General features: G+C 32.2%; 2 protein-coding genes and 1 pseudogene across 7 annotated transcripts; 2 read left to right on the top strand and 1 right to left on the bottom strand.

The window, feature by feature from the left end:
• Positions 1 to 1348: 1348 nt before the first annotated feature.
• LOC114181680 (protein GAMETE EXPRESSED 3-like) lies at positions 1349 to 7133 on the top strand. The gene is made up of 9 exons (XM_085675328.1): positions 1349 to 1585; positions 2112 to 2441; positions 3127 to 3373; positions 4128 to 4412; positions 4516 to 4602; positions 4951 to 4986; positions 5950 to 6009; positions 6080 to 6222; positions 6616 to 7133. Exons 1-9 carry the CDS (start codon positions 1349 to 1351, stop codon positions 7024 to 7026), a joined length of 1836 nt encoding a protein of 611 aa, XP_085531454.1. The 3' UTR covers positions 7027 to 7133.
• Positions 7134 to 8065: 932 nt separating this feature from the next.
• Positions 8066 to 12208, top strand: LOC114181855 (uncharacterized; annotated as a pseudogene). 5 transcript variants are annotated; one of them, XR_014995363.1, is made up of 4 exons: positions 8066 to 8276; positions 8474 to 9214; positions 10724 to 10775; positions 11953 to 12208. The product of XR_014995363.1 is annotated as an uncharacterized LOC114181855, transcript variant X5 (transcript). The 5 variants fall into 5 exon arrangements; XR_014995361.1 differs by lacking the exon at positions 11953 to 12208 and adding an exon at positions 10945 to 11404; XR_014995356.1 differs by lacking the exon at positions 11953 to 12208 and adding an exon at positions 10870 to 11404.
• Positions 12209 to 12337: 129 nt separating this feature from the next.
• On the bottom strand, positions 12338 to 21888 carry LOC114181846 (serrate RNA effector molecule-like). The gene is made up of 12 exons (XM_028068455.2): positions 21399 to 21888; positions 20517 to 20641; positions 19329 to 19371; positions 15323 to 15397; positions 15148 to 15222; positions 14986 to 15033; positions 14752 to 14820; positions 13857 to 14657; positions 13723 to 13768; positions 13202 to 13443; positions 12925 to 13107; positions 12338 to 12632 (listed from the first exon to the last, which is right to left on the bottom strand). Exons 1-12 carry the CDS (start codon positions 21728 to 21730, stop codon positions 12572 to 12574), a joined length of 2100 nt encoding a protein of 699 aa, XP_027924256.1. The 5' UTR covers positions 21731 to 21888; the 3' UTR covers positions 12338 to 12571.
• Between the last annotated feature and the right edge of the window lie 2528 nt (positions 21889 to 24416).

Genomic DNA, 24416 nt, shown 5'->3' with positions numbered 1-24416 from the left:
CCAGGATAGTCTCAAGAACTACTATACTATACTAGCCTGTTTGGGGGAGTTTTCCAGCTTTTGAAAAGAGGATTTGGATCCTCTCCAGCCATTCCTTTCTGTAGCTCTTTCTTACCACTTGAATTTCAGCCACAGCAACTATTACATTTGTCATGCGAATGGAGTTTTTTGTTTTTTTCATGATTATATATATATATATATATATATATATATATATATATATATATAGTGTTGTTATTTATGAATTTTTCTTATCATCTTACCCCCCACCCCCTTATATTTTCACCTTAATCTACACAAAAATGGTGTATTAATGTGTCAAAAATGTTTTGACAAGGAAAAATTTGTTGTTTTTTGCATCAGGCAAAAGTTATATACTAGTCATAAGCTTTCTTTTGAGAGAAAAGTTTACAGACATGAATCATTCCTTCTTAAGATTTATTTTATATAAAAGCAACATATTTAAACTTGGGTTTACAAAATGTTCACTAAACTACAATAATATTGAAAGTAATTGATAAGTCAACCTTACGTTAGATGTGAATGTTCTACGTTTACGTCATGGTACGACGATAACTAGAAGCTCGATATATACATATATCTGTCTTTTGTCATTTCCACCCTTATAAATCTATACTGTTATCTAAAATGGATATACCTTTTGATAATTTTTTTTTGTCATTTTTTAACTAAACAATTTATCTTTTAATAATAAAAAAAACATTTTTATTCAATAAAGTAAATCATTGAATAACCTCCCTCTTCTACACAATAACTACAAAACTTCTTTTTCTTAAAAATAACCACCGTATATTGTTTTAATGTTATGTTTACAATATTATGTATATTTCTAAACTCTATTATTTTATTTTTTTAATTCTTACAAAATTATATATTTTTAAAAGTGTATTATACTTACAAAATGCAGATATCTTTTAATTATATTTTTTATTTTTTATTATAACAGAAAAGGATGTATTTTCACTCAACAATACAAAATGTAGGCCATCAATAGATGGGCTGAAAATTCACTGAGCATATAAATAAATATCTAAAGAAATGAATTTTTAAGTCTGAATGTTTGACAGATTAAAACAACTTGGCCATGCAAATCACTTGTACACAAACATGATGGCATTGATTCATGTGCATGGAAATCTCTCTCACCACTGCCTAATGTTTTCTTGCAGTTTTAAGTTTTGATAATAGCACTAGCCATTGCAACTTTCATTCATCATTACACTCATATGGTTGCATGGAAGAAGGATTGGAATTCTGAGTTTAAAATGGTAACTGTCATGAAGAAATAATTGTGACAACCACAACTTGCGTGGTTCTGCAATGTGCAATGACCCTTTTGCTTTTCTTTCTCGTATTGGTTTTGATTGCTACATTCTCTTCTTTTTCTGTCTCTTCATATCACTGGCTTTCAAAACCTCTTCTTGGAGATGATGATGGAAGGATCTATGCTTGTTCTCACAGCAACTTTTTTGCATTTGAAAGCAACGGAACCATTGCATGGACCTTGCATTTGGACTACAAATGCAACCTTGGTACTGCCCCAGTTCGTGGAGGTCATGGCAAGGTCATCTAAATTCATCAGTTTCATTAATTATTTCATGTTGTTGCATTGCTTTGAATTTACATTTATCATTCTTTTCACGTATAAATGTCTATTGGAAAATTGAGAACTCTCTTGATTTCTGCACTACTAGGGTATATATTACACTTTGTGAGTGAATAAAAGTGAAGTGATACAATCTTTTACTTGCTAGTATATATACTATTTACTCAAATAAAATGATGAAAAACTGATGAGTATCATTGAAAAACTGACACCATCTTAGTTCTTTCTCAGGTTTTGTGAGAATTCTCACTGTATTGAAACTGAGAAAAGAGTATTACAGAAAGAGAAAAAACAGAACTTATATAAAACTCTGTAAAACAGAAAAAACTGATACAAAAACAAACACGTAACTGCTATATATAACAACAATATAAAGGCCATTATTGATCAATGTAAGCCTTCATGCTTGATGGGAGAAAGGGAAAGCTTTTGTTTGTGGTGGGGTGATGGTGATTGATTGTTGATTTTTGCAAGGCAAATGCAGGTATATTTGATAGCTGATAACAGAATATTGGTGATTAAATATGGAAGCATTGTAGCTTTTGAGGCAGAAGCAGAAGTTTTCTTTGGTCCAAGACCAGGTGAACCAGCCGAGGCTGAGATTATTGGTCTCTCAGTGAGCACATCAGGTTCAACTGTTTACATCAATGTCAAGAATAGAGGACTCTTTGCATATCACTCACATGGAAGTTTGCTTTGGAGTGTTGGACCTGTGCTTTACCAATTTGGCTACCGTCAAGGATGCAGGAAAAATATTACAGATTGTTACTTTGATTCACCTCCTGTGCTTGATCAATGTGAGGATAGTATATATGTAAGCTTTACTCATCCTTGGTTTATTGTAATGCATACTTATTCTCTACTTTGAGTTTAGCAGTGACATTGGATTCAGTCAAATCTGGATCCATTTTTTACATTGAAACTGAAGCTAATTTGACTAGCTGCTGCTTTTACATATGAGCTTTGAATCTAAGACTGCAACAGTCAAACCAAAACAATAGTTTTTGCCACAGTTATGATGTTGATGACTCTCGAAACTTTTGTATGTATTGGTTATATGTAGTCTCGGGGAATGATGAAAGGGTGGAAGTTATTGTTCCTTATTTATTAATAGTTATTGAAAACTGTTGTATTAAACCGTTTTCATAAACTAAATTTTAGACAGTCAGAGTGAGAGAAGAAGATTGAAAAGGAAGAATATGAACAACAGAAAATTGGAAGTAGAAAACCAAAACAATTTAAAAGATGACTATCTTTCATTTTCTTTTAAAAATTGAAAAACAGGTACTACTTTTGACAAATGTTTTTGAAAAGTACATATATCAAACTACCTTTGGTTCATTTCTAAAAACTTAAATCAGTTTCCAAAAGTTGAAACAAAAGAGCCCTTTAGTGCTGTCATAGTGTGTGAGGTGTGTACTTTTATCATGCTGAGAAATGTTCATTTCCCAGGATTGATATGACTTCTTTGAAAGTATATTTGTTTCTTGCACTTGCAGATCTCAAACACAGAAGGTGAACTCTATTGTTTGTCGATTCGAAGTCGTTACTTTAGATGGATTCAGGATTTCAGTTCACTAGACAAAAATTTCACTACGACTCCTGGAAACAATGGTCATCTGTATGTAACAGTTCCAACCAAGGCTCTTGTTCTGGCTCTAGATGTCTTTTCAGGTAATGTTTTGTGGCAGAGAAGTATAGGGCCATTAAGCAAAGTTGACTCTGCTCCTATAGTGGACTCTAATGGTAAGTCTTTTGCTGTTGGATTATTTGAAGCCTTACCCTATAAAATAAAACTTCATTAATTTAAACCTTTATATGGGGTCTCCCGATTAGTAAATGCATGATCAATGTAATAATATATGTGTTGCAATTAAACTGTTTATGGTTATGCATTGAAAGTGTAAAACAGTTTAGGATTTAAAGTTAACAAATATGTAGTGGTTTTGATATTGCATGACATTATAAAACCGTTTTATGGTGTCACTGCATAACCATTAAACTCTTTCTTTGTATGAAGCTATAATGTTTCTTATGATTAATTTTCTTCTTTCCGAGTAACCTTTTCTTTCCTAGTTCTCTTTTACAATAACCCTCCTTGTGAGGCAATACGTGCAATGGAACTGCATGAAAGATCTACCCTTATCACCTTTACATGCAAAAATTGATATCTAACTTGGAATTTTTTATATATTCATACTGCCTCATGCTTTTTCTTTTTTCCCAGTTACCTTTTCTTTCCTAGTTCTCACTCCTTTCACAATAATTCTTCTGTGAGGAACTATGTGCAATGGAACTGCATGAGGGATCTACCTTTATCACCTTTACATGCAAAAAATGTATATCTAAGTTAGAATTTTATATATATGCATACTGTCTCATACTTGCCCCCATTATTTAAAGTGTTTAAACTTCTGCATTAATCTGAAAAATCAGTACAACCAAGAGAAATGCTATCAACAGATTCAGAAACATAGTCTTTTCTGACTTGATGTAACAGGATGGATATCTATTGGTTCATTGGATGGATTTCTGTACTCATTTTCTCCAAATGGGGTTCTCAAGAAATTCTCAAGAATGAATGCAGAGAACTCTATGATTCAAGTTGGACCTTTTCTTGATTGCTCTGGATTTGCAGTGTACAGTTCACAGATAGAGATGGAAGGAAAAGCTAGCCACACAAGTGGTGAATACACTCTTGTTTCAGCAATTCGACCAAAAGGGGCATTATTCACTATGTTGGTTCCTGCCACAGGATCAATCTATTGGTCTGAAAGATATCCTGGTACATATTTTTCACTCTCATTCTTCATAACACTTGGCATTAAAAATTAAGTTTCCATAGCAGCAAAAAATTAACTATTTTTCTGTGCGGTTGATTCAATCAGGTCATGTTTCTCCCTTATTTTCTGAGAGTGATCTAAGTCATTTTGTCATGAATGAGGAGACTGTTCTTGCCTTCCTTGCTGCCTCAAGTAAGAGTGCTCTCTCTTATATAATCATTTTTTTTTCTTTGATTGTATTGAATAATGAAATGATAGCCAACTTAAAACTCATCAATATGGTGAACATGGATCAATCATGAAAAATTTGTTAATGCTGGATGAGATTGAATAAGGGTACTAAATAAATTTTTCCACTTCATTAAGGTTGCTGCTATAAAAGCAACAGATGAGAAATTGAACACTTTCTGCAGAATGTTGATCATAGTACAAATTGGATAGCTAAAATTTCCATGGAGTATTTACCTTAGGGAATTTTATTTTTTATATGAAGTAGCTTGTTTGAATGAACTACTAATGGATGTATCCTAATGTTCACAGCAGAGATTGGCACCCCATTGCAATGCCGAACTATAGGTACAGATCTTCCTTATCTGTTCTTCACCTACCTTCAGATAAATATCCAATTTTCTTCATGAGTGGTCAATTTAATTATCACTTTATTCTTTAGATTGAACAAAATACAAAAAAAAGTCGTTAAACATGTTAATATTATCATTTAAATCTCATTGACACATATAACTTTGGATTAAAGTGAGTAACAGACTGCATTTTTTGTATTTCAGAGGACTAAAGTAACAATAAATCACAATTTCAGAAACTAAATTGTTCATATGCCACTTTATCCATTGCAATGCTTGTGAATCTTCCATACAATTGTTTCATCACATTATCAATCATTTAAATGACATCTATTACTTATTACTCATGAAAATAATGTTAGGCAGTTTCTTTTTTCTGTATGTAAGTATTCCCTGGCTGTATCATTTGAGTGCCACACAATTGTTTTTATAAAGTAAATGTTGGAGTGCTAGTAATAAACCACAACATTGATTTTGATAAAAAAAAGAAAATCAATTTCTTTTCTCAATGTTCATTAAAAATAAAATAAAAACAGCATACAAAGCTGAATGTTGTTGCTGTTTTCTCAACATTGCTTCTGTATGTGAAAAATTGAGGATTTTGCCCTAGTTGAATTTTTTGGAAAAATCAGACATGAATCCTCAAATGCTGATTTAATGTAAAACATGAGCTTTTCTAATATAAATGTAAAACATGAGCTTTTCTAATATATCAGGAAGACAACACATCAAGGAAATTTAATAGAACAAGTAGGTTCTCTTTTTGCATATAAATAGGGCCATAGTATCAACTTTTTTAAGTTGTTACACAAAGAGTGTTTTTGTTGAGTGTTTCTAAAAATGCAAAACTACAGTATCTTGTTTTTAGTTTAGTGTGTAACAAAGTGCAACTTCAGATTTCTTTCGGTTAAAGGTGATAACAATTTCTGTTCATGTAATTTCTCTCATAACTTCACAGGTCAGAAGCTTGCATCAAGCTGCTCTCAAGAAAGAACCAAGCTTGTCAGCATATACATAGGTAATGTGCAACTTTGTAAATTAAGAGAATGTGGCATCATTTCCGGAATTAAGTTTTTTTTTTTTTGCAGGCAACGAAAGAGCCATATTATTGTTTCTGTTCTTTGAGTCTGCTCTCATGTTGGTACTAATTGGACTTGTAAGATTCTGCTGCACATTTTGGGCAAAAAAGAAGCTCAAAGACCAAGGCCTTGGAAGCTTCCTTGACAAGAGAGTTAGTCTGAAATTGTGTTGTTTGTTCATGTTTTTCTTCCTTTTCCCTTTGTTCTTTTGTCTCTTACAACAGCTATTTTTCTTAAACAAATAGCCTGGTTTGATTGGTCTAACTAGTCCAACACCCATGTAGAAAACAGTTTGAACTAGTATTATCATTTTTGCTAATAAAACATACAATTTAGGCATTAATTTAATATACATTGAACTTTTTATAGTTTATATCATTTTATTACTTAAGAAATAATAAGCTTAAATGCTTCTTATTGAATCATGGTTTAATTACCGTTAAACTTAAATCAGTAAACAGTGAACCAGTACTTTTTCTTATAATAAAGAAGAATGGTACCTTCAATCATAATTCACTTATTGGTATTCTTTGTGTATCTTTTAGTGCTCACTTCAGCTGAAAAAGAAAGCTTTGGACAGAACAATCACAGAGCTTGAGCAAAAAGCTGCAGAAGAAACAGCAATGAAAAGTGAAGTTTTTGAAAAGTTGGGTGACACAGTAAGAGAAAGGGAGTGTATAGAGAGGAAGCTCTCAACCAGTTACAGTTTGGGAAGGGACAGGACTGGTTCACAACCAAAACCTATGCTTCCTGTACATCAAATGGGAAGAAGGAAAAGCTATTCATTTGAAGATGCAAAGCAAAAAAAGGTGACAATGTTGCACACTTTAACTGATACATCTTCTGGTGAAAGCAGCACTGAAGAAGAGACTTCCATGCTTGAAGACATGGTGTCATCAACTGAGGCCAAAGCACAAACACCTGTGGTGCATTTGGATACTTCAAGCAGTGAATAGTTTCATCAGAAAAGGAAAACTAGTTGTCTTGTGTTGTAGTAATATGTGTGATTGTTAAACCATGATCAAAACTAGTGTGTAAACAAAGAAAACAATCATTTAAACAATCAAACCTAGTGTGTAAACAAAAGAAGATAAAAAGTTTCTTTCAAGATTGTATGTTAATTTTCTCTTCAAAAAATATACATGATATACTAAACATCAGTTTAATTATGTCAATACTTTTTATATTCAACTGATTATGTATCCCAAAAATAATGAGTACTATTTTCAATACCTAAAGTCATTTAAATTCTTGAATGAAAATAAAAATAAAATGTTAGAATTGAGTAAAAATCCACTTAAATTCCATTTTGGCCAGATACATTTTCAAAATTGTATTTAAAAGCCCAAAACTAAGAGTTCAACCGTATAAGATGAAATTTCAGCTACAACCTTTTTTTTTCGATTAAATTTTCATCTTGATTCTTCACATTATATTTTAGTAAAAGCCTTATTATTCAGATTATACATTTTGAAATGTCCACACAAGACAAAAGAAAAAAATTGTTCTAAAATACGCAACCAGAATGAAACTTTGGAAAACAAAGGAGAATTATAATTTTTAGGGTTAAGTATCTTTTTGTTCCCTTTACTTTTAGAGAAGTTTAAAATTAATTTTTTTTTTTTAATTTTGAATCAATTTAGTCATTCATTTTTTTAAAGATGTGGATTTGATCATTTTAATCAAATTTTGTTAAATTTATTTGATATTTGAAGTCCATTTCATAATAGTATTTGATTCAACAGTAAAACAAGAATGTATCAAAAAGTATAAACAACTCAAATACAATCCTCAATTCTGAAATGCGTTTAAAACATCAAATCAATCTAACAAAATTTGATTAAAAAGACTAGATTCACGTATTCTCAAAATTAAAAAACTAAATTAATCCAAAATTTTGCATCAGACTAATTCTAAAATTAACCATAAATTAAGAAAAAAAACATATTTAATTCTAATTTTTTAAACTTAGAAGGTCACATAAGAAAAAGCCTATTCCTAAACATGATTTACCCCTAAATGATTCTTCACCATTCTTTACCGCCAGAGTGACCTTCAAATTCTCTCTTCAAACCAATCCCTCAAAACCCACTAATTTGTAGTTCTGTATGAAACAGACAGAACAGCGAAAGGAAAAGGGAGAGCAGTGAGATTGATCAAAAGCAGAACTTCGAAACGCTCAACAACCCACGGAATTGTTTCCCAGGTACGTTCTACTTCCATCTTGACCTAGACACAAACAATTCCAGTGTCGTTTTTTTTGTTGCTTTTTTTTTTCTATCGTCCAACAATGCGAGTGAACTAGGGTTGAAGATGTGGTAACGTTACAGGACCAATGAGTCGAACAATGTTTCAAAAATCTCTACAAACTTTAAGTTTCAGCTATCTTTTCTCCGCTTTCAGGGTCAATTTATGTATGGGATTAGGCGAACACGATGGGTGTTTAGACTAGATTGATTTTGCATTCTGAGAGACTGTATCACAATCATTTGAGAATGAGCTTGCTTTCAAGAGTAAGGCATTATTTACCCCATGGTTTGTATAGACAAACTTTTCAGCCAACAGTAGTGCGGTTTAACTATAGTAACATAAATGCGTTTTCAAGAAATTTTGGTCAGCCTGCAAGGAAAGAGGAGGAGGATGTAGAGGAAGTGGAAATTGACCAAAGAACTCTTCCTGCTGATTTTGATCCTGCTACATTTGATCCCAATGATCATCCAGCTCCTCCATCAGAAAGGATTTTCAGGCTTGTTGATGAAATAGCATCTCTTACAGTAGCTGAAGCCACAGAATTGGGTCTTGTTCTGATGAAGAAAATGGGAGTGAAGGAGATGCCTAATGTGGGATTTATGAAAGCAGGAGCGGGAAATTTGGCTGGAATGGCAGCAAAAGCACCAGCTGCGGTCAAGGAGGAGCAAAAGCCGGAAAAAACTGTGTTTGAATTGAAACTGGAGTCCTACGAAGCGGCTTCCAAAATTAAAATCATCAAGGAGGTCCGGGGCTTTACCGATTTAGGTTTGAAGGAGGCGAAGGATTTGGTGGAGAAAACACCTTCTGTTATAAAGAAAGGTGTTTCAAAAGAAGAAGGGGAGAAGATAATGGAGAAACTCAAAGCTCTTGGTGCAAAAGTTGTTATGGAATGATGTATGTTGTTTCATTTTACTTGTCTGAAATTTAGAAAATTTCATAATGGACCGAGGACACCAGCTAAATTTTGCTGGTGCTGTGCTAATTTTTTAGCATGAACAGGAATTTAATTTTATGCAGCTTTGCAACATTATTCTTCTGTTCCCTCTTAATGGAATAATTGTGTTCCTACTTACGATACTCATTAACATCTTACAAATAAATTAGTGTTCTCTAGACCTTTTCTTGTATCAATTGAATATTGTTGCATATGAAGAAAAGTTAAGGACAAATAGAACACATTCTACTTTGTTGGTAGTACATATAGGCTTTCAAGACTTCTGTTCAAACAACAGAAATAGAAAACTAACATCCAGTTGAATAACTGAATGCTTTTACATCAATATCTCTAATATGATCTCAGTGCCAACTTTTGTTGTTCAATCCCAGGTAGGATATATGAGTAACCTTTATTCTGATTTTAGTTCTTCCATCAGTTTCAACTTCTAGTGTTGAATATTTAATACTTAGGATGTGTTTGAATTCAATGAATTTTGAGGAAAAAAACTTCTCTGATATAACCTTTTTTAAAATACTTTTTTAGAAGCAACTCATTTGGCTTCTAAAAAAGGCATCAGAACGCCTTTTTGTGCAGTTCTTACTTTTCTCCAGGAAACTAAATTTTGTAAACCTTTTTAAAAGGTAAAAATGTTTTGTCCGTAAAATTCATTCAACTGAAAAGGTCCATTAGATGTGTTTGTGATTTGATTATTTCATATTCATTAATCATTGTCTGGATAATATACTGTCACTAGTATGAATGGGTTATTTTGATGAACCGGTTTCATTAGTAAATTTACTGTTTGTCAACTAACTAGATTTTTTTATTTTGGTGTGTGGTAAAGTTGTAACATTTACAGTCCTTTCGTTACAATTTGACAAATTATTGGTGGTATTTTCAAAACTTATTCCAAGGATTAATAAATTAATAATGTTTTTACCTGCATAAGTTTAATTATGCTTTGTTCTTGGTGAGAATTTATGACAGCACTCCTATTGACCTCAATATTTGAGGAAATATAAAATCAGACATTTCAGTTTTATTCATGGGTATGAGTTAATATAAGTAATCAGTATCTTTCACAATTACAACGTCCTTTGAAATTTTGTTCATCCATCATATTTAAAAAATTGTACTCAGAATTCCTTGTTCGCCTCAGTGGAAGGCTATTGTTTCTGTTAATTTCTTATGTTAAAAAGTTATTAATTGGGATTATCTTGTTTGTATATTTTCCCCCTCATGCCATTCAAATTATTTTCAATTTTTTCTTTCTTATTAACCAGTTTCCTTCAGCTTGTGATTGTGTTATTCAATGACTTCGAAATGACGGTTCAGAAGTCAAGCAAAGAAACTTGGATTTTTTAAGAAGTTTTTCTTGTTATTTTGTTAGCTTAAAGGGTAATCTTTTCCCCAGATGAAGTCAGTTTACTGTCAGTATGTTCCTATATTGTGTATTCATTTTGCAGATGTGGATATTAACTGTGGTTATGCAGATTTGTCAAATGGAGGTGCACAAAGGTCAGTTTTTTCTTTTTTTTCTTCTTTAATTTAAACAATGCACGAATAAATGTATCTGCCTTGTTTCATCTATTCCTTGTGCTACATCTGCTAGAAATTCTATCAACATGATGGTAGTTGAGAAAGGAAATATGGTGAAGGAGCCAATATACTCTTTAAAACATTGCAGGATTGGAGCGTAAGCTTTATAGGTTATTGAGAGTTTTTCATATCATCTGAGATGAAATGTTTACTTTACACCCTGCATTGACACCACCAGTTCTCTGCTACTATTTGTTGAGCCATTTGGGAGATGTGATTATTAGAGGAATTTGAGGTGTGTTACAAGGACGTGTATATTCTGCACCTCAGTTCTCCTTTATGCTTAAATAGGCATCTGAAATACCGATTCAAATGCACTCTGCAAAGACTGAAGTACTGCATTAAAATATTTGTGACCGAAATGGCATTCAAATGCAAAGATACCTTTTGCCAAAGGAAAGTTTAGGAAGAAGCTATCATGTCATAGTAGTGATCATTGCTTTCTTATGTCATAGTCGTGATTGTATTTCAAATTTGTATATATATTAAATTATGGGGACATGTGGAATTTACAAAAGTGAAAAATATAGCTACTATTGAGCTTGGAAGATATGAGATTGAGACATGGTACCTCTCCCCCTTCTCTCCAGAATACAATGACTGTTTGAAGCTGTTCTTTTGTGAGTTTTGCCTCAATTTCATGAAGCACAAAGAACAGCTTCAGAGGCTTATCGTGAGCTGTGACTGAAAAGTCCTTTCACTTTATATTTCTGTTTTGTATTTTCCATCCTTTTGGTGTTTTGAACGAAGAATAAATACTAGCAGATAGCTCTATAAACAAACTAAGGCACTGAAACTATGGGGAAAGTTTGTTCTCCAAAATAATTCCTATTACCAACTTTACAACGATTGTGCAAAAATGGCATAGATTTTAGTGTTGAAGCTTTCTATGGGATTACAAACATTTAGTCATCTTTGAAATTTCTTTCTTTCCACTTATTTGAAAATAAACCTTTTTTTGATTGAAATGAATGTTTAGTTTCTTTTCCACTTGAAAAATGATAAAATAGTATTACATGAAATGGTCTATAAAAATCATCTGCTAGTTTTGTATACCCAATGCAGATCACTTAAGCACCATTTTCACTTCATGCAGAGGAAAGGCGATCTGAAGCATCCCCTGGTGATGAGATATGAAGTGGCACGCTGTCAATGTTTGAGGTATACATTTTCAAATTTTATATTTTGGATGAGACAGTTCATAAAACAAATGGACAAGACAAAAAGAAAAAAATTGTTCTAAAATACGCAACCCACAGAAGAAAAACCCCATTCCTAAACATCAGTTAACCACACCCATCCATCAGATTACCCTTTAACTCAACCCAACGAAATAAATAATCAATCTCTCTTAAAAGATGTAAACTTTAGTGTTAATCCCTCAAAAGAATTCAGAATATACTTGGAAATAAATTAGAGTGAAACTTCTCATTTACCAAGTAACTTTTCCCTCACATGATGCTAAGCATACCATTATCCAGTAAATAACAAATCAGCTAATATTATTTATAAATTATCCTTTCACATGATATGACATTTTGTGAATGAATTCTACAAATATCTTATCTCTAGTACAACATCATCAAAGTCACATCCGTCGGCTCTTCACATCAGAAAATAAGATTCTCAGACAAATGCACGAAATAAATGAACCCTAATGCAGTTTTCATCAAGAAAGTGTAAGATCCCTTAAATTAGATGAATCCCACCAACTCCTACAAGCTCCGATAGTCTATCACAGTTACTTCGTCCTCAGGGGCATCCAGATCTTGATAGCTGCACCACCATTTATAGAGAATCAGTAAATGTTTTTCCAGAACAACAAACAAGTAAATGCCCATATCTGTCAAGTGCACAGAGTTATATTATATTGTGACATGGAAATCCTTGCTTGAACTCCCATCAATTTTTCCCAGAACATAGTAGCTAATAAAGAAATATCTTGAGTAATGAGCTTTTCTTACAATGGGATAAATAAATAAAATAAATATGTAACCATTCTAAGATAGTGAACCATTTCTAAGACCTGCAAGGGAATATCTGAGTAAAAAGACAGCATAATAATTACCTTCGCATCCGTCGAGGATCTGGTCTAAAGGATGGAGGGACAGCAATTATAGGCCCTGCTGGTCCACCCATATGAGGACCAGATCGCATCTTCCTTCCTGAGCCATCGTACGACGGTCCTCCTTGCTCCCTTAACATCTGCATTGCAACTTCTGGTGGAGCAGGAACAAAGGGTCCCAAAGGCCTGTAGAATTGAAAAATTATTTAAGCACCAACAAATCCTCAATTAAAAAAAAATAGAGTGGATTGGAATCACAAAATTGGGAAGGGAAACCAACCCAGCACCAGGTACAGGCATCAAAACTGGTGGAGGAGGGGGCATATCTGAGGTAAATGGAGGTACACCAGGCCCTCCGTATTCATACATTGCTTCATCATGGTTGCCCATTTGCCTTTCATTTGATGGGGAACTGTTGTCTCCATTCATTTTGTCATTCCTGTCCTGGTCTCGCCGATTACCACGGTCATCCTTTAATCGGCCCTCCAAACCCCCTAATCTTCGCTTTATAGACCTATCCTTCTACAAGCAGAACAAAAGGGGACTCAGCATTTGAAAATCATTGCTAATACAAAAATATATAAGTCTAATTTCCCACATAGCAGCAAATATTTAGAGAGAAATGCAGAAAACAGTACAGACCACATCTGTAATGATGCTAAAATGCTTCGATACAGAAAAACAACCACCAAAACCGGGACCTCAAAACGTTTCTATAACATTCTTTAATGGACAATAAAGATAGAGTAATATTATTCTTCAAGGTATACAAGTGCATGGTAAACAAAATAACTAGACTACCTGAGGTTGCTGCATGACAGGTGTTCCACCAGGAGCATCAGGATCACTACAATGGGAGAAAGAGCACAGTAAGTGTGTCCGCCGACACCAGCAATGCTAACCACTAAATAAAAGAAGCCTTAATTAATACTTACTTCATGTAATTTTGAAAATAAAGATCCTCACGTAATTTTGATGTCAGTTCCATTACAAGCTCAGGATGTTTTAGTTTCAAATGTTTGTATACAAATTCAGCCGCATGAAAAAGCTTTGTGCAGCCCTTAGCTCCACAACCATACTTCCACCCATATTTCTCGTCCCTAATTTTTCTAACATATGGATCCAACACATCAGCTGCGGCAGCATCTATCTTCTCCTTGGCAGTCATCAACTCCAATGGATCCTGACCATTCAACCTGTCCTGCCAAAATGAATCAAGTTTGTTCTCCCATTCGGAACCTGATTTACTTGTTTCTTCATGCCCTGTTCCTTCTGGTCTCACGTGTCTAAATCCCTTGGCCTCGTTAATCTCAACCATTCCATAATAATCAATACCATGAATGCGCCAAAGATATGTAATAAGTGTGTCCAAAAGCTCAACACCCTCTAATCCCTTCACAGATGTTAAGCCTCGGATTATTATTATGGGGCCCACAGACCCACTGTGAGACTTGTCATCATTTCTGTTGTGGTCACTAGTACATAAGATGTTATCTTCAATACCCTTCTCCATGTCAAGCTTACGAACAACAGCCTGAGCTTTTAAAATATCTGCTTGTATCCGTCTAGGTTCGGAACTGATAGGGTGAGCCTTTGGTGCAGCTGAGAAATCATTGTCTTTATTAGGTCCCCTACCATGTCTTCTTCGCTTAATGCCACCATCTGTTTCTTCCTCTGAATTAGGTTCACTGACATGCCCTGACTTATTGGACGAAGAGGAATTCAAACCAGGATTTCTGCATTGATTGAAAATTATCATGAAACGAAAACATATTGATCGCATGAGTAAGAGCAATCAAAAGCAGATCGTGCGAAAGAGCAAGAACATACAGGTCTAATGTTCCACTCTGCAAGTCCAGCAAAAAATCTTTGGCAAGTCTTCGAGCATTTTCGTTCCTCCTAAAAGATGATGTGGCAGAGAGGATTAGTAAAAAAGTATTTCAAAATATTAATTTACCATCATCCTATCTAGTAACCACCCAACTCAAAATTCTGTTATATGTTCCATCAACGTAAAGAGGGTGCTTCACTCAGTTTTGCATTAGGAATATCTGCAAAACTCACCTTTCAATTACTGTCAGTAAATTTGTTGGATGATATTTATCTTTTAACCTACACAAAAAAGAATCAAAAAAAGGAAAGATCAGATGATTGCACGTAATTGAAGCAGGATGATAACCCAGGAATCAAAATAAAAATCTTAGAAGTGGACCAAGAAATCCATACCACTCCTCATCCTTATGAGCATTAAAATAAGCTCTTTTTTGAGTAGAAATATACTCTGATTTGTATTCTTGATACCTAGGAAAATAAATTAAGTATATAATTAGTCAACAAGAATCCAATAAGTTATTTTGTGAGCTTATGTGCAATGAAAAGGATATCATATTCCAACACTTACCTACGCTCAGCTTCAGCTGGCAGTACATCATCTTCAAGCTCCTGAATGAATTGTTTATAGGACATCAACCCCTCTCTGAAATAATTGAAAACATCTAAACTGTAAACAGACTTCCCCATGAATAGTAACATAATCAACAATTCAAATAGAAACTGGTATAAATACAGCTAGAAAAAAAAAAATAGAATTTCAATAAATAATAAATTTAATTTTACTTTCTCTATTTACTGATAAAAACTCAAAGTTGGGAGATACAATTAGGTATATAAATTTTGAAAAAGTCGAAGCACAGGCACAAAACACAACTTCCCACAAGGTTGGGCCAAAGGCATAGCGGAGAAAATAATACTGGTCAGTACATGTGCTAATATGAGATAAAGTATAGCATACAATTTCCTTTTTTTACCATTTAGTAGCATAATAGCACAACAGGAGACGAGGTTAAAAATAGTACATTTGACTTCACAACAGAGGGTGGAAACAAGGTGAATAAAAGAGATCAGGAAATTCTATTGCATTCTGTGTCAAAATGTAATAAGCACAGAATCAATAAATAGTGGCATGCTGAAACTTCTGTTGATTATAACAAAATGCCATCCTTTCCTACCAAAATAAATGGGTAAGAACTCAATGACATGAGGACAAACAATCAAATGAAACTGAATTGTTTTGCAATTTCAAAAAGTAGACTAAGTTTTAACTCTCTCTCACAAAATTAGCTGGTAAGATGAAATTTGCACTCCAACGCATCTCCTCACACCAAGAACCAGACATATCAAGCATGGAAATAGAATGGGATATTAAACCCAATAACCCTAGTTAGGATAACATTTGATACCATTTTAGAAAATTAAATTTAAACCTAATACAACCTCACAAAATAGGCCTCTAAGGTAAGGTTTGTACTTACTTGGATTATGTTCTTATTTGATCATTGCACATAAGCTCACAAATAAGAACATAATTTATGACAGTTTCAGTATGTCCTATCTAAGGACACAGATGCCCTAATATAGGTGGTAGTAAACAACTCCAAATCAATGAAATAGTATTGAGTATAAATAAAACCAAAAGGTAATGACGGCGTGAAATAGAATATTTTGTAATTTACAAAATCTTAAAGAATATTGTTGGATATGAACTGAATACAAGAAATTAAAGTAAAATGAATGGTTCAAAAATTAAGATTTTGTTGCAAACTTGTTTGACAAACTGCTGTATTTAGAAAAGCACCCCCTCTTTCAGCACTCTTGTACATGGTATACAAAACACGCCAAGATCATGAATTGAATTTTAAGAATCATGATCAATAATAAACAAAGTATATGCAACTAACAAAGGCATATTAAAGAATATATTCATGATTAAAAACTAAATAATACTCTTGGAGCATGAGATACATAAGTTTTGGTCAAATTTATTATAATAGAATGATATTAAAATTTCTAATAAATAGTATTTGTTAAAATTATTATCTATTAAACATAATAAAAATTCTGCAACCAAAATTATTATTTGCAAAACTAAAACAGATTTTACTGTTTTATAATAGTTTTTATTTATGATCAAAAGATATTAAACAGTAATTAAAAAAAAAAATATATCATCAAGTAAATGTTTTCTGTTGATACTAAACAGAAAATACTTAAATATCGGCTCAAACTTAAAAGTTAAAGCTGAAGGTCCAAATTTGAAAAATGTTTCATCTTGCAACTGCAACACAAAAGTTACTAGAGTGAAAACATACAGCATAATGTCATTTAAGGTTAGGAAATAGAGTTAGGTTAGTTGAATGCAACTGCAGCCTCTATATATGCAAAATTTAAGCCTGATTCCTAGCAATCACCAAAACCATTCATTCACCAATTTCTATTCTCAACTGCTTAAATTGTATCAAATCATACTTAGTTTCATAATATGGCAAATTGTGTGATATTGATAACCATGGTACTATACTTAAAATCATCCCTTTTTAGTCCCTACACAAACATTGTTTATCTACTTTAGTACTTAACCATACCATTTTTCATATCTTTTATTCTCTAATATCAGTTTAATCCCTACCATTTTTTAATCTAGTATAGGAACATACCATTTTTCCTCTTTTAGTCCCTATACATCATTTAAATTTCTACAGTAAAGACTACACCAAAATGGATTAAAAATGACATGTATGAACTAAAGAAAGATGATTTTAAGTATAAAAACTAAAGGAACAAGTGTGTAGGTAATACAGGAATCAAAGGAGTGATTAAAACATTCTTCAATTTTAAAGCTCTGTAGATTACATCAGGCAGGAGTACCACTGTACTAGATAGGGTACACACATGTATTTTAGTAAAGGTATTCTAAAAGAGAACTTCACATTAAAATCACATTTCAAGATTTCATAAAAAGGGCATATAATTTGAGTATTTCCTTTGTCCACATACAACAATCCCTGACCTCCTATAGAAAATACCTATGAATAATATAATAATTTAATGTTTCTATTAAATTACCAGTAATATACTATGCTTTAATTTATTTTATTATTTTTATCAGTTGATCATATTTTATATACTTTTGTAAAAGAGATGTTGGACTTAAAGTGAGGCCCGAAAATCAAAAATAGAAAGAGATGAGCTAAAAAACGGGCCATTTCTTCCTGCACTCCCATAAAAGCTAATATAACTTTATCTCAAAAATTTATCATTGAATTAATGTTTTATCAAATAAATATATCTACAATATGTTATACATTAATCCACAATTAATATTCTATTGATATCTCTTTCAAACAAAACGTAATATATACTTTTAAAACATAAAAACAAAAATTGTTTGACTATATTCTAATAATTATTCAACTTTACAAAAATTGATATAATTAAGCCAATATATAGTTATACCCAGTAGTTGGAATAATAAAAATCACATTCTATATAAACTTATTGATGGTTTGAAAGCTGATGTAAACAGTAATTTATGGTAGTATAATTTCATTCCTCCCTCTCTCTTCATACATACATACATATATATATATATATATATATATATATATATATATATATATATATATATATACATATATATATATATATATATATATATATATATATATATATATCCATGTGTGAGTGCGATCAAAACATCCAGAAAATATAATCAACGAAGGAATTTCTTTTTCTTGTTAAGGTTTGGCTACTTTCTTTGATTTTTTTTACTCAGTGATTTTCTTTTAACAATTATCCTGTCTGGACTGATTGTTTGTCTAAATATAGTTTTGCTTATAAAGTTCATGATGAATATAGAAGCACCAGTCCTGCAGAAACCAATCTTCACCAACCATCGAAGAAGACTCGGGGGCTGTTTGAAAGAAGTGGAAAAGGAAAAAGGGAGGGAAACCATACTTATTGTATGATTTCCCCTCTTTACCACTTCTCCCAAAGAGACCCTTAGTGTTCTCAGACAACAATTGTCCCTGTTACTTTCCAGAAATTAACTTGCCATGACAAGATAGCTTCTTCCTAAACTTTCCTTTGTCAAAAGGTATCTTTGCATTTGAATGCCATTTCAGTCACAGATATTTTAATGCAGTACTTCAGTCTTTGCAGAGTGCATTTGAATCAGTATTGCAGAGTGCATTTGAATCAGTATTTCAGATGCCTATATAAGGATAAAGGAGAACTGAGATGCAGAATATGCACATCCTTGTAACACATCTCAAATTCCTCTAATAATCACATCTCCCAAATTGCTCAACAAATAGTACCAGAGAACTGGTGGTGTCAACTCAGGGTGTAAAGTAAACATTTCATCTCAGATGATATGAACTCTCAATAACCTATAAAGCTTACGCTCCAATCCTGCAATGTTTTAAAGAGTATATTGGCTCCTTCACCATATTTCCTTTCTCAACTACCATCATGTTGATAGAATTTCTAGCAGATCTAGCACAAGGAATAGATGTAACAAGGCAGATACATTTATTCGGGATTGTTTAAATTAAAGAAAAAAAACTGACCTTTGTGCACCTCCACTTGACAAATCTGCATAACCACCCACATCTGCAAAACAAATGCACAATACAGGAACATACTGACAGTAAGCTGACTTCATCTGGGGAAAAAACAAAGGAATGTATGTACCTAATAGCATAAAAGTGTTGATCTACAACAAAAATTATCATGTTAAAAATGCGCCAATGTTAGTAGGGCATACAAGAGAAAGAGTATCCTTTAAGCTAACAAAATAACAAGAAAAATCCAAGTTTCTTTGCTTGACATCTGAACAGTCATTTCGAAGTCATTTAATAACACAATCACAAGCACAATGAAAATGCTTGATAAGAAAGAAAAAAATGAAAATAATTTGAATGGCATGAGGGGAAATATACAAACATGATATTCCCAATTAATAACTTTTTATTTAATATAAGAAATTAACAGAAACAATAGCCTTCCACTGAGGCGAACAAGGAATTCTGAGTACAATTTTTTAAATATGATGAATGAACAAAATTTCAAAGGACGTTGTAATTGAGAAAGAGATTGATTACTTATATTGACTCATACCCATGGATAAAACTGAAATGTCTGATATTATATTTCTTCAAATGTTGAGGTCAATAGGAGTGCTGTCATTATGCAGGTAAAAAAGTTATTAATTCATATCAGCATTTTTCACTCGCAGACAGAACAGTTAACTACAATATGTATTGAAGTCATAGAATCTGATAATTTGTTGTCTGACAAACAAATAAATGTAAGCTTCTATAAATGTAAACTTGATAATAGCACAAAAAAGGACACTGAATAAACAGAGCAGCATAGGGTACGTAATGACTTATAGGACAGATATTTATTTTTGTTATAATGGAAGAATTATATATATTTAACATTCTATCTGCACTAACCATGCTGATTCAATATTATAGCTATGGAATAGTCTCCAAAACAGCATACACAATGTCTACATAAAGCATGATATTATCAGTTTAATTCCCATCATAAGCAACACAAACAAATGAAATTGAAGACCATGAAAAAAAAAACTATTATATTATGTGTAGTTATTTTTCAGTATGCAAAGTGGGAAAATGTGTTTAAAATAGCTCAATTAGAAAATAAAATTTAAATTTAAATTATAAATGTCATCTACACTATGAAAGAAAATACCCAAGGGGATTAAAAATTAAAAATTATTAACATACCAGACATCCCATTATGATATCCCGCGCCAGATCGATGGGCAAGCCTGCCGTAAGACTTCTCATCTGCATAACCAGTCCTTCCACCCACTCCCCGTTCATAGCCACCAAAATACTCATACCCAAATCTGCTTTAATCACATTCAATAAATTAAGTAAATTAATGAATAAATTATCAGCATAAGGTGTGACACGTAGCCCAGGGTGAAATGAATGTAAAGCAACAAATTCAAATGTGAAAGAAAATATTTCTAATGTATTACCTATAAACAATTTGAAAAATTTCATGACAGCATGAAATCACATCACACAGTCAACATATAACAATTCATTTGAGTATAGTGTGTCCTATAAATATAAACAATTTAAATAATAATAGGATAGCATGAATATATCATCACATCATTCAGTCAACATAAAACCACTCATCTTTGTGTAGTCATGCTACAATGGGTGAAATTTGAAAGAATCATGAAATAGATAAAGTCCAGGGTTCCGCCAAAGGAACCTGAACTCCCTTGTGAATTACAGAGTTCATTTGCCATCCAACTAAATGTCATTGAAGAAAAAACATCTACACTCCATCCATGAGGGTTTCTACTTTAACAGCAACATAAACAATCAATTCAACCAACAGTTTCCACCACAATAAAAATACGACATTTTACCACAAAAACCCCAAAATTCAAATAAACTAGACTAACATACATGACCTTATTCCAATGTTATTTTAGTGTTGGCAGTTTTGAGTTGGACTTACCATGTGCTCAACCCAAACTCCGTCATTATTAATTAAATCTTTTGCTTGTAAATGAAAGGCCTAATTCAAAATATAACAAACCAAAATTCCATCTACTTCAAAAATTAGGGCAAAGCCGGTATCACCTGTCCTCAGGTCCATAACCACGGGGGCTGCCCCTCCGAGACCGCTTATACGGCGGAGGAGAGCGGCGCGATGGCGGCTGTGGAGAGTAGCGGCGGTCGCGGTAGCCGGGGCTGGGGCTACGGCGTCGCTTGAAGTCCCTGTCGCGGTCGTAGTAATCGCGGCTACGGTTGGGGTGACGGTCTAATTCCCGATCGTCGCGGCGGTCCCGGCGGCGTGGGGGAGGGGGGTCATCTTCGGCGGCGGAAGTGGCTGGTGGAGGGGGTGGAGGAGGAGCGGAAGCAGAGGGAGATTGATCGAGAGATTCGGGGGGCATGTTGATGACTTCAGCCATTGCAGAGGGAAGAGGAATCGATGGAGGGTAAAACCTAATCCCAATTGAATTTAAGATTTATGTTTTGTTTTGGGTTAGGTTGCAAAAGAGATTAAGACGAGTGTGGTGTGTTGTTGGGAAAAGAATGTGAAAGATGAAGTGAATTCGTGGTTCACATACAAATCAAAAATTGGATATCAAAAGGGATTTAGGACGAGATAATTAATTAGGGTTTATATATATATATATATATATTAGGTTGTATTTACAAAAGTTAAAAATATAGCAATGCTTGATTAAACAAAAATGAGATAAATTAATAACTTTAAACTTTAATCATATCAAATGTTTAATGTAAACTAGATAGTAAAGGAGAGATAATACTTTTTATCACAACTATTTGAATAATAATAATAATAATAATAATAATAATAGTTAAATATGTTATTAGTTTATGAAAATTAAAATAATTTTGGTCTAATTTAATCTTTCTATTCTTGAAACGCGTAGATTTAATTTTTTAATCAAATTTTATTAAATTTATTTAATATTTCATGACGATAATTAAGTTGTTTTGATCTATTTTTGAAAAACACGGATTTAATCCTTTTAATGAGATTTTATTAAGTTTATTTAAGGTTTAATATTTAAGTTGATTATACTTTTTGATATATTTTTGCTTCAATGTTAGGTGAGAAACTTTAATTATTTTAATCAAATTTAGCATTTGAGTTGTTTATATTGTTCGACACATTTTCGCTTTAGTATCAGTTGAGAAATGCGTTTGAAACGTCAAATAAACTTAATAAAATTTGGTTTAAATGATTTAGAACTTGATAAAGATCGAAAACAAAATTTGTCCAAAATTTTAGAAAAAGATTAATTCAAAATTTCACTTTAAGTAAAAAAAACATAATTAACACTATTAATAATATGATTATATATTATTTTTGATAATATTTTTTTTATATGATCACAAAAAATTGTGTATTGTTAATTTTTTAATTATAAGAGATTATAAATGTGCTAAAATTATTTTAAATGATCATTAATAACAATAATTATTTTAGGCAAAGTGATTTATAACATTGGAAGGGTAGTAGTGCCTTTATCCATAACAAATATTTTTTTTCCCTTTCTAAAACAACAATATAGTGAATTTACAAAAAATTATTTACCAAGTCATTCAACTAAATGAAATTCACCATTGTGTATTTTTTTTTTTTCCTAAATCAAATAAAGTCCATCATATCCTTTTCTTTTCAAGTTAATAAAAACTTAATCCGACAACCAATATAATATAATGATTATTCCAAAATAGAAAAAAAAAAGTACGAAATAAAAATAAATAAACACCATTAATAAAAGCATAACTTTTTTAAGAAAATATTTCTATTTGTTAACTATAATTCTTCTTTTAATAATTCTAAAATTTTATGTCAGGATTTTTTAGTTTTAGATCATATGACATTTTCATTTATCTTTTTTTAACGTTATTGTTTTTAACCTACGCTTATTAATGGACGCGTATCCTAATAATTGTATATAGTAATGTTTCTCTTTTTTATCCTTTAATCTTAAAATATTCTTTATATTTCAAAATTTTCTAATAATTTTATTTTGATTCAAAAACTTACTCATCACCAGTGGCACAGCTTTATTGTTTATCACGGGCTTTACCCCCAAGTTTTACATAAATAAAAATTAATATGTAAATAAAAGTATTTTTTAAAAATTTTATAAATTATATATCTTTGTCCTATTCATTTAATGTGTTTTTCAGGATACTGTGTTGGGAAGCAAACCGTGGACAAAGCATTGTGCATGGCATTGCAAAGCTGCAGAATGTGCTGTGCAACTTCGAAGAAGGAACCACAATATAGAAACCATACTAAAATAATAATAAGAGTACACTATAGTCCTTAATAAAATGGCTAGTTTTTCGGTTTCTTTCATGAAAACGTGAAAAAAATAATAATAATAGAACACTATTACCAAATTAATGTTCAAGGTAACTCATTAATACAAATGCAAAGGTTGTTTCACAAAGCAAAGGAAGAAGAATAAATGAATATTGACACTAAGAGCTTTGGAATTATTAGAGATACATTATTTTCTTATACCGTTAGCATGATCGTTGCTGCCCATTTTTCTGTTTTACCTTTCCTCTTCTTGGTAGAGAAAGTTTGTTTTTCTCTTTTTTTTTTCTTTTTTTCAATCCTATGTAACTAAGTCAATGTATTTTGTATTTAGGGATGTCAAAAAAATTTGTATCCACAAGTATTTGCGAATAAAACTCGCAACGGATATTAAAAATGGATACCCGCTACTCGTAAGTACGTGTATTTTTTATATTTGCATGTTAATGTGATGGGTACAAGTATCATATTATCCGTACCTGTGGATACCGATACCCGCTAAACTTTGATTCACAAAAATACCCTTATATATATATATATATTTAAAAAATATTCTGACCTAATTTTTTCTAAGTTGCACATCTTGTCGTTTGTCTTTATTCTTCAAGTATTGGTACGTTGTCTTCTTCCAGATACACCCCTTGACATTCTTCTCTTTCCTTTCTTTGAAATGGGACATATATATCAAACCCTACATAGACAATGACGTTTATGGTATGCTTATTGTCAAACGATGAATCAAAATAAGAATACTTGACACGTAACAATTGAGGTTTATTATTTGTTTA

The sequence above is a fragment of the Vigna unguiculata genome, chromosome 1 (assembly GCF_037176805.1).
Source record: "Vigna unguiculata cultivar grain cowpea cultivar isolate G323 ecotype 2 chromosome 1, ASM3717680v1, whole genome shotgun sequence".
Taxonomy (NCBI): Eukaryota; Viridiplantae; Streptophyta; class Magnoliopsida; order Fabales; family Fabaceae; genus Vigna; species Vigna unguiculata.
Note: the sequence above shows the minus strand (reverse complement) of the source record. Positions and strands in the feature narration are given on the sequence as shown.

What these genes read in the sequence shown, in the direction of transcription:
- LOC114181680 (XM_085675328.1), top strand. Translation starts at nt 1,349, where the DNA reads ATGACCCTTTTGCTTTTCTTTCTCGTATTGGTTTTGATTGCTACATTC. An exon ending in TTCGTGGAGGTCATGGCAAG is followed by an intron (nt 1,586 to 2,111) that starts GTCATCTAAATT and finishes AGGCAAATGCAG; the next exon opens with GTATATTTGATAGCTGATAA. An exon ending in TTGGTCTGAAAGATATCCTG is followed by an intron (nt 4,413 to 4,515) that starts GTACATATTTTT and finishes TGATTCAATCAG; the next exon opens with GTCATGTTTCTCCCTTATTT.
- LOC114181846 (XM_028068455.2), bottom strand. Translation starts at nt 21,730, where the DNA reads ATGGCTGAAGTCATCAACATGCCCCCCGAATCTCTCGATCAATCTCCC. An exon ending in GGTTATGGACCTGAGGACAG is followed by an intron (nt 20,642 to 21,398) that starts GTGATACCGGCT and finishes TGATTAAAGCAG; the next exon opens with ATTTGGGTATGAGTATTTTG. An exon ending in TCAAGTGGAGGTGCACAAAG is followed by an intron (nt 15,398 to 19,328) that starts GTCAGTTTTTTT and finishes CAATTATTTCAG; the next exon opens with AGAGGGGTTGATGTCCTATA.